Below are 14,626 nucleotides of genomic sequence, written 5' to 3'. Positions count from 1 at the left end.
TTCATCTGAATCATTTTCTAATTGTATATCATTAGAAACTGTACATTTCCCAAATTTATATACATTATTAAGTGGCGATTATCATTTTAATAATTGTTATAACCTTCGAATTGTTTATATGCCATCACTTCAAACAGTGAATGAATCCGATTTAAATATATTTAATAATTGTACTTCGTTAGGGAAATTTTCTTTCAATTCAGATCCACCAAAAGAATTCTCAAACGATTTTTTAATTTCTTCAAATATTATACCAATAAATCAATCGAAATTAGTGTCTTATTACCCAATTATTGTTTGTTTGCCTCATATCGATGATTATGATAATTATTGTAATAAAGATAATTGTACATTTAATAAAATATGGAAAATGTTACAACTTAATATGGATGAAGATAAGATTAAAATGTATTGCCCTGAAACTGAAAAAAAACATATTAAAAGTCTCGAAGTGTATCAAATAGTTTTGATAGCTCTCGGATGTTTAGTGTTTGTGGCGATTTTGATTATGATATTTGTAAATTATAAGTTCTTACATAAAGTACATGCAGAAGAAAATGAAGCACATGAATTGGTGGAGGCGGTAATGGATGACTTCGGTTAAAATATATGTGGTTACTTATCTTTGCGTTTTATGTTGTTAAAATTTAAAAATAATTTTAGAAAATTAATATTAATAAAAAAATTCGAATATTTTTCTTTTAAAGTGTAATTAACTGATAAATGTTTGTGTTTGACGATTGATGGAAATAATACGAAAAGGAAATTCTATCAATGATAGATGCAAATGCAAATGATATCGGAGGGTAGAAAAACACCATATGTACAAGAAATAATCAATTTATCTCTTTGCTTGTGGGAGCAGGAACTCTTAATAAATTAAGGATCAAAATATGTTATTTATGACATGATTCTAAATCACCATTTCATATCAGAAGATTATCAGAGGTATTTTAAGATATCTAATACTATCAGCTTCAAACAAAGTCAGAAATAATTTTAATGCACAGATAATTGGAGTGCATAATGCATTAGAATTTTTATGTGGTTAATTCAGTGTATACTAATTACACCTTGTTTTTGTCGCATTATAAACCAAGTTCTCATTTATTCCAAAAATCATACTCATTAGCTGATTCATCAATTGTTATTTATGTCACTTTGTAATCGAAAATCTGATAAATACATAAAATTTATATATTTAATGTTCTAAAATCTTTGTCAATTGACAAGGGTTTTATGATGTTGGAGGCAACAGAAGAAGTTAACTTGGTAAAGTACCTGATGAATTTGCTTTAAATTTAATTTTTTTTCATTTAGAATTCTTTCATTTCCCACCATTTATGTCTGCACATTATAGTTTGGAAATGATCAAACTGGAAGAAAAAATATAAAAAACATAAGGATGAATGCATAAATTCTCCAGCTCATAAACTTTTTTACTCAATTTTTTGTGAAAATAATGGTAAAACGATCAAAATTTGTTCAATTTTCTATCGATAGAAAAGTGTGTTTCCCAATCCCATGAGGCGCTCAATTTTTGAATTTCCCCATCCATCATTAAAAAAAAGACCTTACAGATATCCGAAATGGGAACTTAATGAAAATAACAAATTAGGATCGGGCGAATATAAAATATCTGCCCTTGATTTCAACATTTCTCTTGATGATTCAATTCGAGCCAAAAACTTTCGAGAATATGATGAAACTATTCATTATCATGTTATTCAAAATGATGGCGAGAAACAATCATTAATATGGCTCACAGATGCAAAAAACATTTTTAATGCAGAACTCACGCAAATGCCTGAGTATTATATTACCCGACTTGTATTTAACGAGAATCACAAAACAGTAATTATTCTTCGTAATGGTAGAGTCTATGGCGGGATATCGTTTCGACCATTCAAAGATCGTGATTTTGCTGAGATAGCCTTTTGTGCTGTCTCTACCAAACAACAAATCCGTGGTTATGGTGCACACATTATGGCTCATGTTAAAACATATCTCCAAGCAATTGGAATTTACAACATTCTTACATATGCAGATAACACAGCTGTTGGGTATTTCAAACGCCAAGGCTTTACATTAGAAATGAAACTCGATACGAACAAATGGGTTCATTACATTAAAGATTACCAAGGCGCCACTCTCATTCATTGTCAAATTCGACCTGACATTGATTACTTGCGCATTGGTGATGTCGTATCACAGCAAAAGAAACTAGTTTCAAGTTTACTTCCTAAGACAGACATTACACGTGTTACACATTGGCCAGTTAAATCGATAAAAGGAATTACAATTGATAAAGAACCAAAAGTTGATGTAATTAATCAGATGCACTTAATTGTTAGTAGCATCAAACTGAACTCGAGGTCTTGGCCATTCTTAAATCCAGTATCGCTTAAAGATGCACCGAATTATTTGGAAATTGTACAAAAGCCGATGGATTTGTCAACAATAGAAAAGAATATCGAAGAAAATAAATACCAAACATTGGATCAATTTGTTGATGATATGAAACTTATCTTCACAAATTGTTACGCTTATAATGCTGTGGATAGTGTATATCATAGAAGCGCTAAAGAATTGGAAAAATATTTTGAAAAGTTATTAATGAAAACAAAAGAAGGAAGAAGGCGTTAAACAGAGTTAAAGATAAATAGATATGAATAAATATTAACTTTCTTGTGATTAAATGTAAATAATTCATTTTTTTAATTAAACACGAAACATTGTTTAAAATATGATTTAAATGAATTCGTAACTTATTTTAAATTGTTACATTTAGTTTAATGACCTAAATGATGGTCTAAAACAAATATAATTCATTGTTGATTAGCTAATCAATTGAATTTTTTAAATGAACATCAAAAAACAACATGTTGAGGATAAAAAAACTTTAGAATTATAAAAATGCGTTAACACATTATATCAAACAATTATTATAATTCCAAATATTGAATACTTTTTAACCTAAAATTAAAAAAAAAAGTTGAAATTGGCCAGCATAAATATTCTTCGATTAAAAAAAATTAACAAAATTTCAATTACACTAACCTACGTTTTCATATCCTGTGTCATGTATATATCGCATTAATCATCCTCATAACACAAGGCTTTTTTTCGATGGTTAGAACTATGATCGGGCGCATCGGAAATCCGTTTATAATTTTTGACAGTTCAATAACGGCATTGAAAGCCTCCACGAATAATGCCACTTTTAATTCAATACCCGATGTATCACGCTCAAATTTGAGTTAATCGAGAAAATTATGGCAACTGCCGCAACACAATTTGTGACAATACAATAGAAATATTTCAATGAATTTGTGAGAGCAAGATTAACGATAGTGATTTAACCGCGAAATTGATTTAAAGTTCTTTACAATCAGGTTTTTGTAAACTCCTCCAACCTCACCATTATTTCAATGAATATAACAATTGCAAATCTTCTTTTATCATCATGCTTAACAGGAAACACTATGACTGCGTCACCATTAAATGCGCGTGGAAGTTTCAATTTTTTGAATTCTCATCTTTCATACTTTTTAAATTCAGCTTTATACATTTCAAACCCTTCTTTATCACTTAATGTCAAAGGCAACAAATTCATGAACTTTCTTAGTACTCCAGTAAAAGTAGAAACCTCAACTATACAATCTAAAACTCTCACAACAACTCAAAATTCCTTCACTGAATCCTCGTACACATTTAGCCAATGCCTTTTTTACCAGTGTGATGGTGGCTCAAATCTTGCTGGTGCTATAAGTGTTGATACATCTTCTACAGGTTCAAGTTTTACCATTGAGATTATAGGTTGTACTTTCTTCTGCTGCAGGTCACAAGGTGCAGGAGCTGTGAGCGTTGGACACAATACTGGTTGGACCTCGATTAACTTTACTATTCATAATAATGATTTCAGAGGGTGTTACACACAGTCAACCTTGCTCTCACTTCGAGAAGTTTTGCAAACTGGTTCGGTTTATGATTTCTTCGATAAATCTAGTGCACAAAATTTACTTCTTAAAACTTCAGGAGTTATTTCTATGGATTATAACACATTTGAAAAGCCAGGAGTTAATAATGGAGTCCTTTCTTCACCATCTGTTAATATCTTTACTAATCTTCCAGATTTTTCAAATTTGAATTTTAGTAAGCAAGGAGTAAATGACATATCTGAAGCCCTCCGTGTGAACTATGCCAGCAAAAACTTCGCCTTTAACTATTTCAATTTTTACGATCAAAAAGGACGATATCTAATGAATCTTATTTATGAACAATCAGAAATCTGTAAAATGAATATTCAAAACATTAACATTATTAATTGCGAACTTGTTGATGGAGGCGATATGCTCTGGGAATATACACAAGATTCACCATCTTACATTTTATTATTTGATAACAAACTTGAAATCACAGAAGAACTTTCACTCTCTGACATATCCATTATCAATCCAATATTTGCGACATCCAAAGCTTATTTCTATTTTTGCCTCGAAATTAGCACACTCTTTAGAGAAGCAGAATCATTCCCAAGTTTAACTGTCCAAAACTTATATTGTAACTCGAATTCAGTGTTCGAAAGAATAAGCCGAGAAGATAAAAATAATCATATAACAACCATCAGCACATACATTCCAACTGTTTCATTCTCAAAGCCCATAGTAGTTCCAACAGATGTAATTTCTGATCCCGAAGTTGACCTTATAGTCCCTGATCAAAATGAACCAGATGATAACAATGACAACACAACAATTATTATCATTGTTGTTGTAGTTGTTGTTGTAGTGGTAATAGTTGTTGTCGTCTTAGTTCTCGTTCTCGTTGTCTTTAAGGATAAGTCTAAAAAGCCGAAAAAGAATAAGAATAAGAAGCGCGAATCTTCTTCAAGTGATAAAGGCGTAATCGATAGTATGACTGTCGAAACTAAGATTCAGACCGACGTAAACCCATTGACAACATTCACAACGGATAACCCATTCGCGACACAGTCGTCAATGTTGCCAACCAACGATCACGGGTTTAGCTCTGATCCATTTAGACATAATGAGGACGATGGAGATGATGACCCTGACGATAATGTGTTTTAAATGTTTCTCTCCAGATTTAAGTAAAATAATTTGAAAAATATAATAATGATATAATAATTGATGTGAAGAATATTTTTTATTTTCAATTTCTGTTGATGAATTGTTGTGAAGATAAAAGTTATTATGAAGAATACATAAATTTGAATTCATAATTATTAACTGTGTGAATATATGTTTTAGTATGCTCATGATTTGGTAATAAAAACATGTTCGAATGTTTCACTACCTTTATAGGATATGTTAAAAAAATTGTGAAGTGCTCTTATTTTGGGAATAATTCTTTATATTTGGAAGTTACATTAATATCAATTCCCTCTTGTTCAGATAGTAATTTAACTATTTATGAAGATGCTAAAATAAGTGCTGTATAAAATATTATAAACAATTTCCAAATGTTATTTTGAAATATAAAATTTTAAAATAAATTTTAAATATAATAAAAAAATAGTTTTGCATTGATGTCAAAAAGTCACTTTTTTGTGATGAAAAAATTGAATATAAAAATAAACAATACAATTTATTAACGTACATTAAGATCCGAATAACCGCAAAATATTTCTCATTGAATTCAGTACGGTTGCAATCACATTTGCTTCTTCTTCACTTTTGGTTTCCAGTTTTACTTCTTCTTTAGAATTGACACCTTTAATTACGACAAATTTATCCTCAACTTTTAACAGAATCAAATCTATAATTTTCATGTAACGAATTTGATTATCACTTCTTATCAAATAAATTGTTGTATCAGTGATAAATACATTTTGTTCATCTCCTTTAATTGCTAATTTAATAGTTTCATTTTGTAATCTTTTTTGAAGAAAAGATTGAAACTTACTAATTGACTCATCGAAAACACCAATTTCATTATTCGGGAAAGCTCTTGTACATCTCATTCTTTCTATTCCTTGCATAAGTCCGACATCCTTCATCGTGTTAACGGTCACCTCCGCAAAAAGTGACAAAACACCTTTACCGAAACCGGCGCCATTCAAAACTTTACTTCGTAAACCAAAATCTATTTTTTGTAGAATTCCCAAAATTATTGAAGAAGGCTTTAGCGACGCGTTTCGAATTAGTTCCAACAAAGCATTTAATGATTGTTGTGAGAATATACCATTTGTTTCTTTTCTATTATCGAAAGCTTCTTCTTGGCTTTCCATTAACTTGGAGATATCATTTGATAAATCAGATTTCATTTTTATTCCGAACATTTCCGCGATCATTGAAGTCACTCCGAACGTTGACAAAATTTTACCTTTTGTCCCGAGCATATTAAGTATTTGATTAAACGCCGCAGTTTTATATTCCGTCAAAACGTTTTTTGAAATTTCTTTAAATGAATCTTGTAAATTTGATATTATAATTCCAGGCAATAAAATTTTATCTTCTTTAATTCCAGGAATATATTTTAAGTATTTAAACAACTGATGAATTGTTGTGTTTCTTCCAGATTTTCGATTATATTTAAATAGAATATATAAAGAAGACATTTCAAGCCAATTACATGAAATTATTTTCGATGTTTCATCAAATTGTTTTGTTTGTAATGGAGTAATTTTTGTTTTAATTGGTTTGATTAATTCAATCAAAAAATAATATAAATCAGAAATTAACGTCGAATCAATTTCGATATCAATTCTTTGGAATATTATCGAAGTATATAATAATGTTGATAAATCAGATGATAAAATAGTACTTAACTTAAAAAATGGAACTTTCCCATTATTTCTTCCAATTAATATGTTTGGTTTTGGTGTTTGTACACTTTGATCATCAAGTTGAATAGTATTAATACTCATTTGTAATATTTTTTGATATGAATTAATTTCTAATGTTGCGAAAAATTTGTTTAAACTTAATAAAGCAAATTCTTTCATTCTTAAATCAATTAAACTAATGAAAATATGTTCGAAATTAATATTAAATATTGTTGAGAATATAATTTCTTTTTTAGGTATTTCTGTAGTAATTATAATAATTTGATAATTATCTTCTTTAAGAATTGCTGTATAAATTGGTTTGTTTTCAAATAATAGTTCAGTTTTAATATAATCTGTTTCTGATATCAAAGATAAATTTAAAATTTGTTCTTCAAATTCAATCTTAACAGAAGGATAAGAAAAAGGTTCATCAAATGCATATAACGAAGTAGAATTAGGTTCAATTTCAAATGCAAATTCTTTATTTTTTTGATATGCAATCATTTTAATATCTAAACAATTCGATATAACATAAGGAGAAGGGAAATCAACTGGCTTAAAATATGCATCGAAATGTGTACCTTCATCTATAATTTCTAATAATATTAACATATAAGAATTATTTGAAGTAACTTTAAAGACAGTTTTATATTCAGATATTAAATATAAAGTTGGAGTAGAAGTAAATTCTGAAATAGATATCATAAACATTCCTTTAGTAGACATTGTAATTATTTCAAAAGTAGAATGTGCTTCTATTATATAAGGATCACATATAAAATCTGTATCATTAACACCTATTGGTTGAAGTATAAAGAATAAATCTAAATTATTATGTATTACTAATAAATGTGAAATTGTTATTATAGCAACATTATCTTTATATGAAACATCAATTCTTAATTTAGATTTAAGATTTATTAAATCTTTGGATTGAAAATCTATAATTTCATTACGTGTTGTTAAACAATCAAAATTTAAAATTGGTTTTGTCAAATTATTATCATTTAATAATAAATTTATATTTAAATGTTCTTTATCATTTAAATAATTTTTAGGACACCAAATTGATATAATTTCTGGTTCAGTTATAATTTTTTCATTTAAATTATCATAAACTATAATATTTAATTTTGTTAAATTAAATATTATACAAGGTACAAAGAATTTGATAATTGTTTGTTGAGTTTCTTCTAAAATATCAAATGATACAACTATAAATGAATTAACATTAGATAAATGATTATAACATTGAAGTAATTTTGTCTTAGAATTATTTTTTAATGTTTCATATGATAAAAATGTAATACCATCAAGTGATAAACTAATTTTAAATTTATTCTTCTGTATAAAAGGTTTTTCTTCTTCAGGTTTTAACATAATTATATTAGAATTACCTTCAACTTTAATATTTAAAGGTATTGGTAAATAAGATGATAATATATAAGGAGTAATTAACTCAAATATTTTTGTTGAAGTAGTTGTATCAACATAAATTAAAACATTTATTGGAAAAGGAATATTATCAATAAATATATTAAATGAATCACATTTTATCATTTTTGAATTTAAATTTATTACATTATATTTAACTTTATTATTAAGTTTCCCTTCAGTAAAAATAAATTCATTTTTTAATGGATCTTTAAAAAATATTGGATATGTTGAATTAGGTTTAACATTTGCATAAAATAAAAATTGATTTTTTACTCTAGAATAAATATCAATTTTAATTCCTAATGAATTTTTTATTTCAAAAGGGGATTTAAATTGTAATATAATTCCTCCTTTATAAGGCTTTTTAGAAACACATAATTCATCACTTAATAAAGTCGGAAATATAATTTGATTTGGTGTAATTTGATATTCTTTTTGATTAAATTCTATTATAATATTTGTAGAAATATCAATTGTAAATATCGGAACAGTTTGATCATGTGATAAAATAAAAGTTTGTGAATTTTCATCATCAGTATGAAATATTACATCAGAACCTAAAGAATTAATTATCCAAAAATGTGGATATTCAGAAAATTCGAAATCTTTCATCGATAAATTCTTTTTAATATCTTCTGCTAATGTTAAATATTGTTTTAATGCTATAGTTGGTAAATTAATATTTAAAGATTCATTTAATTTTGCAGTAATTTCTAATTGATCAAAAGTTAAAATAGAAAATAACTTTAAATTAAATGGCTCAACTATTAAATCCCATAAACCTGTAGTTTCATTAAAATATGAAATATAAGGAAACAAATTTATCATTATTGATTGTACTGAATCATTATTATTTAACTCTAAATTAATTGGTGGTAATACAACTTTAAACATTGGTATAAATCGTGAAGTTCTTCGATTATCTTTACATATAATTAATTGATTTTCTTCAGCAATTATTTTAATATTTTTAAATATTTCATTTGTTGTGTTTTTATCATGTGAATTATCTTCTGGAAATGTAATAATTTTGGCAGATTTTTGGATATTTTCTCTCATATTATTAAATAAAACAAAATCAATTGCTGATAATGTTAAAAAGATTTTTGTTATAATGAATTCAATTGATGTTGTTGAATCATTAGAAACTATTCGTTTAAATTGAATATTTACTGATTTAAATATAGGTAAATAATTGATGTTATATTTTGGATCTGAAAAATATGCTGAAAAATCATTTATATTTAATTCTAAATCAGTTTCTGTTAATTTTAATAAGAAATTAAAACATAAATTAAATAATGGAACTTTAGTTTGTTCAATTGATGTTGGAATTGTAACTTTTAATTTTGATGCTTTTATATTTAATATAAATGATAATTTTGTTGATATATCATTTTTATTTACTGAAATTTGTTGTAAAATTGTTGGAATATGAAAAAATGGCGAACGAATTATATAATTTACAATTGTCAAATAAAATTGATAATTAATATTTAAAATTAATTCACTAAAAATTATATTAAATTCATTATTAAAATGTGAAAACTTCAGTAGTTGAGAATCTGGTGATGAATATGTTAAAGAATTTTCATGATCATCTGAACTAAAGATTTGAAATGAATGAATTTCTGCTTCCCATTTCTTATCTTCAAGTGAAGCTATAATATTTGAAAGAGAAATCTTTGCAAGTTCTTCTAATAACAATAAAGAAATTTCTAATTTATTAATATTTACTATTACTTTAATGATTTCTAATTCATTATTATCTTCTTTTTTATCGATTTTTTCAATTATTATAATTTTAGATTTAATTCGATCTTTAAGTTGTTCATTTAATTCTTCATTAATTAATAATTTATTAGAATGAAATTCAGGAATTTCGCCAATAAAAATATAATGAATTATAGCTCGAGCAAATTCATGACTATAAAATATTTTAATTTCTTTTATGTTCCATTTCATAAAAATTTTATTAATTTCTAATGAATTATTTGTTTCATCAAATTCCATTTGATTTATTTCATTAAATGTTATTTCTTTAAGTATTTCTTCATTATTAACTGAAAATATTGAAATAACATTTGAGATTTCAATAATTTTAGTATGAAAAATATTTTTAACAAATGCTTTTAATGATTCAAATGAAAAAGAAGCCAAACTTTTAGAATTATGTAAAATAAATTTTAAATTTGTTAATATTAATTCAAAATTTGATTTCATTTCATCATCAGGAAAATAATTAATATCAATTTCATTAATCTTAAAATTGATATTAAATGGAATTGAAATTTTTGAATCATCGGAATTATCATTTATTAATATTTTAGAAATAGTATTAATAAAACAGAATATAAAAGGTAAATTAAAAGATAAATAAACAGAATTCATATTAAAAGTTAGTAAATTATTTTCAAGTTTTAAATAAAATCCTTCTTTTAACCTTAAAAATTCAATTTCATTATTAATCATTGTATTTCCTTTTATAAAAGACGAATTAATTTCAAAAATGTTTTGGTTTTGATTTTCTATATACGCCAATTCAAGATTTAAATCTATTTTTGAAATTTGTTCAAATTTATAATTTATTGGAATAAGTTGAATATTATTTAATAATATCTTATAAATATTTTTCTTTTTACTATTACTTTCTTTGGAATTTGTTTCAAGTGAAGTAAATTTAAGGAAATATCGAAAAATTTCTTTTGTCAAATTCAAATAACCATTTGAAAGAGTTAACGCAATTTCAGTTTTATCTTTATTATCATGATATAATATCGAAAACTTATCATTTAATTCCAAAAGTTCATAAATTTTTTCATTTAATATTTGATACCCAATAATTTTATTAAAAATAATTTTAGTTTCAAATTCATCATTAGAAATATTTACACAAATTTCCATATTATTTATATTAACATAACCAATTGTATTTTCTTCATCATAACAAAGTATATTAAATCCATCAAACATTAAATGAAAATTATTATCTTTTGTTTCTTCTTTTGTTTCATTACTGTTCAAAAAAGAAGAAACTTCATTTAATATTCGAAGAATTGCATTTATATCATTAGGTTCGATTTCCATTTCGATTAAAGGAAAGTGAAATTCATTTAAATCAAGTTTAAGTGTACTTTTCCTAATTAAATCATGTTTATTTCTATTTAATGTTAAATCATAAATTTCTATTTGATCTTTTATTATAACTTTTTCTATGTTTAAAAAAAATTTTTCTTCAATATCAGGAATTTCAAATTTAGGATTAGTAAAAACTAAAACAAATATAATATTTTTTTCATCATCTTTAATTTCTTTTTTAGTTTTAATATTTTCTTCTTTTTCTTCTTCATTCTTTAATTGAAGTATTTCTGTTGCATCAGATATAAAAGAATTTATTATATTTATTAATTGTGTATAAATATCTTTATAATTACGTAAGTTAACTATCATGCTAAAATCTTTTATATTTAATGATATAACAAATGGTGAAATATCATTTTCTTGTGTAATTGTTAAATGTGCCGAATTTTTAGGTAATGAAATCATTGAAACTTCTCCTTCTATAAATGAAAGAAATCCAAGTGAAAATAAAGCCGAAGTTTTTCCATTATAAATATTATATTGAGCTTTAATATCTTTAACAATTAAATATGAATTAACATCATTTAAATTGATTTTCATTTCATTAAGTTCCATTTCTATATTAGTTTGAAGATTATTAAATGAAAGTAAAGTTTTTGTTTTATCAGTATCATCTTGAGGCATTAATGTATTTTCTTGATGTTTTAATTCAGAAAATTTAGAATATATTAATGCAGAACGTAAAACTTTTAATACATTCGATCCAATATCAATTGATATATTAGATAAACCAAAAAAAGAATCCAAAATAACTTTTTCTAAATGATTAAAAAAAGTAAATGATAAAACAAAATCAAACTTAAATCGTTTTAATAAAGAAATTTGATCGAATAACAAATCATCAATTATAAATTGCACATTAAAATCCATTTTAATTTTGGGCGCATTTATTGCTAATAAACTATTTGCGTTTTTAGTAATTGATATATTACATATAGAAAACTTAATTTCGGATTGTTTTTCATTGTATTCGAATGGATAAACATAAGAAAAACCATTAATTTTTAAATTTAAAATATGATTTTTGAAGTATAATAAACGTTTTAATTGTTCAGCTACATCAATTCTATTAATTTTTTGAATAATAACTTCATTATCATTTTTATTATTTTTATTAATGTTATTCATATTATATTTTATATTATTAATATTTTTGTTTTTACCAAAATCAAAAAACTCAAAAACATTATGAATTGTTTCAGTATCAAAAGTTGTAGTTATATGAGAAACTAAAATTTCCATTAAGAATGGATCAGTAGTTGACGGAATTTTAGAATCGATTGATAAAAATGATTCATTATTTTTCCGATCAACACAAACAATTGATCTTAATGAATCATTAATTAAAGAATCTACTGATAAATCTTCAATAGTTAAATGAAAGTCAGCTCCTCCTTTTACACTTCTTAGTTTAGATTCAATTTGTACAATAGTAAATTTACAAAGAGGCGATTGAACCGAATAAACTAAATCAATTTGGAATAATGGAATATTTAAAGAAACTGAAAAAGATGAACTATCGAAAAATACATCAGTTGTTTGTATTAATTTCTTTAATTCACTTAAATCAAATGCTGTAAATCCAGAATCCTTTGTAGACATTTCTTTTTGGACAATAGCTTCCGCATATTCTCTTAAAAATAATGTTGCTGTTTCTCCAATCTTTTTTTCTATTGTTTTAATTTTGTTTTTAAGGATTGGATGCGGAATTTTATTTTGTTTCTTTTTTCGGATTAATTTTAAATAACTTTTGCGATTTTTTAATATTTTTAATGCTATGGATGGACGGAATGAATTCGGTCGTCGTTTTTGTATTGCACATCGTGTCATATAAAGCCAATATTGTATTTCTTCGAATTCTTTAGGTCGAGCACAATTCGAATATTTCCTTCTTTTATTAAAGAAATTCCATTTCCCTAAAAAGTCATAGATTGCACGACATTGAAGTAAATCAAGAGAAAATTTTAATGTCGGTGATGTAATCTCAATGATATTCTTTAACATATCAGGTATATTACGCGTATGTAATAATATACATTCAACATAAAATGGATTTAATAAAAATTGATGTTCATTCGAATCAATTTCTTTTTTCATCGTTTCTTCAAAATTGGTTAATTTGGTTTCTTCGATGTTCATGGTATCAAGATACATAGAAAGGCCATTAAGATTAAGACGCTTACGAAGTTTGTTCGCTTTTTTCACTACTTTAAGTAAGGGATTATTATTATCATCAACTGTAAAAAGTGTAAGCTCTGGAATAATTACACCAAGAGTATAATACCCGCAGTCATGAGGAACTTCAAGTTTAATGTGAATGTTTTTAACATTAATTCTGGCATTATCAATGACAGTGCTAATGAGAGATTGCCAAGTGCCTTTTTCTTCCTCTTTAGTTAAAACTTCAGATGTATGAATCGCACTTTGATTAGCTTGAAGATCGTTTTTAATAAGTACATCAAGATCAAGTGTTAAAAGAATAAATATATCACTAACTTCTACAATACATGCTTGAGAACTTAATTTTTGCCATGGAATATTAAGGTTTACATTTTTGATTGTTCCCATTTTTACTTTAAATGGTAAACCATGTGAAGATAATGCTGATGATTTTAATAATAAATTTTCAAAAACTGCCTTACCTTTCCATAACTCCATTTCCATTTGAGACTTGTTGAGCGTTTCTATATATTCTTTTAGATATTTTGTAATAAATTTTGATACAACTGATTCAAGCATTATAAGGATTTTTTGGGGCGCCCCGACATGATCATATATACAATTTTTTATCTAAAATTACAAAAAAAGTTTTATGAATTCCAAAAATATTTTTATCCATTTCCCATTTTTAATTAAAAATATGTATCAAATAATTTTATATGAATTATTTAGAAAAAACATGGTCTAATTTAAATTTATAATTTTTAAAATTTTTCGAATTTTTTAAATAATTTTTTTTAGATTTCATAAAGCTCTATATCAATAAATTAACTTTGTCATTGTTAAATTTTCTTTCTCTTCTAATTCTTTTGATTTAAAACATACCAATATCATGGTCGGGAAAACCGAAAAGTGACAGAAATTTTGTAATGGAAAATTTGGTGGGTGCTTTGTCGAATATGGGGTCAAATCCTCAAGCATCTGAAGCGGTGAATTTAGCTATTCAATCAGATCCAATCTCATTTTTAAAATTCGCAAGTGTAATTATATTACAAAACGATGACGGAAGACTAGTTAAAAATACGATTACTATCA

General features: G+C 25.4%; 2 protein-coding genes across 2 annotated transcripts; both read left to right on the top strand.

Moving 5' to 3' along the window:
* Window positions 1–1,803: 1,803 nt before the first annotated feature.
* Window positions 1,804–2,646, top strand: GO595_000824 (acetyltransferase, GNAT family protein; the record flags this gene model as incomplete). The annotated part of the gene is made up of 1 exon (XM_067921802.1): window positions 1,804–2,646. One exon carries the CDS (start codon window positions 1,804–1,806, stop codon window positions 2,644–2,646), a length of 843 nt encoding a protein of 280 aa, XP_067779008.1.
* Window positions 2,647–3,614: 968 nt separating this feature from the next.
* Window positions 3,615–5,093, top strand: GO595_000823 (uncharacterized protein; the record flags this gene model as incomplete). Its single annotated transcript, XM_067921791.1, has 1 exon — window positions 3,615–5,093. One exon carries the CDS (start codon window positions 3,615–3,617, stop codon window positions 5,091–5,093), a length of 1,479 nt encoding a protein of 492 aa, XP_067779007.1.
* Window positions 5,094–14,626: the final 9,533 nt, after the last annotated feature.

The sequence above is a fragment of the Histomonas meleagridis genome (genome assembly GCF_020186115.1).
Source record: "Histomonas meleagridis strain 2922-C6/04-10x chromosome Unknown contig_113, whole genome shotgun sequence".
Lineage (NCBI taxonomy): Eukaryota > Parabasalia > Tritrichomonadida > Dientamoebidae > Histomonas > Histomonas meleagridis.
This window is presented reverse-complemented; position numbering and strand designations above follow the sequence as displayed.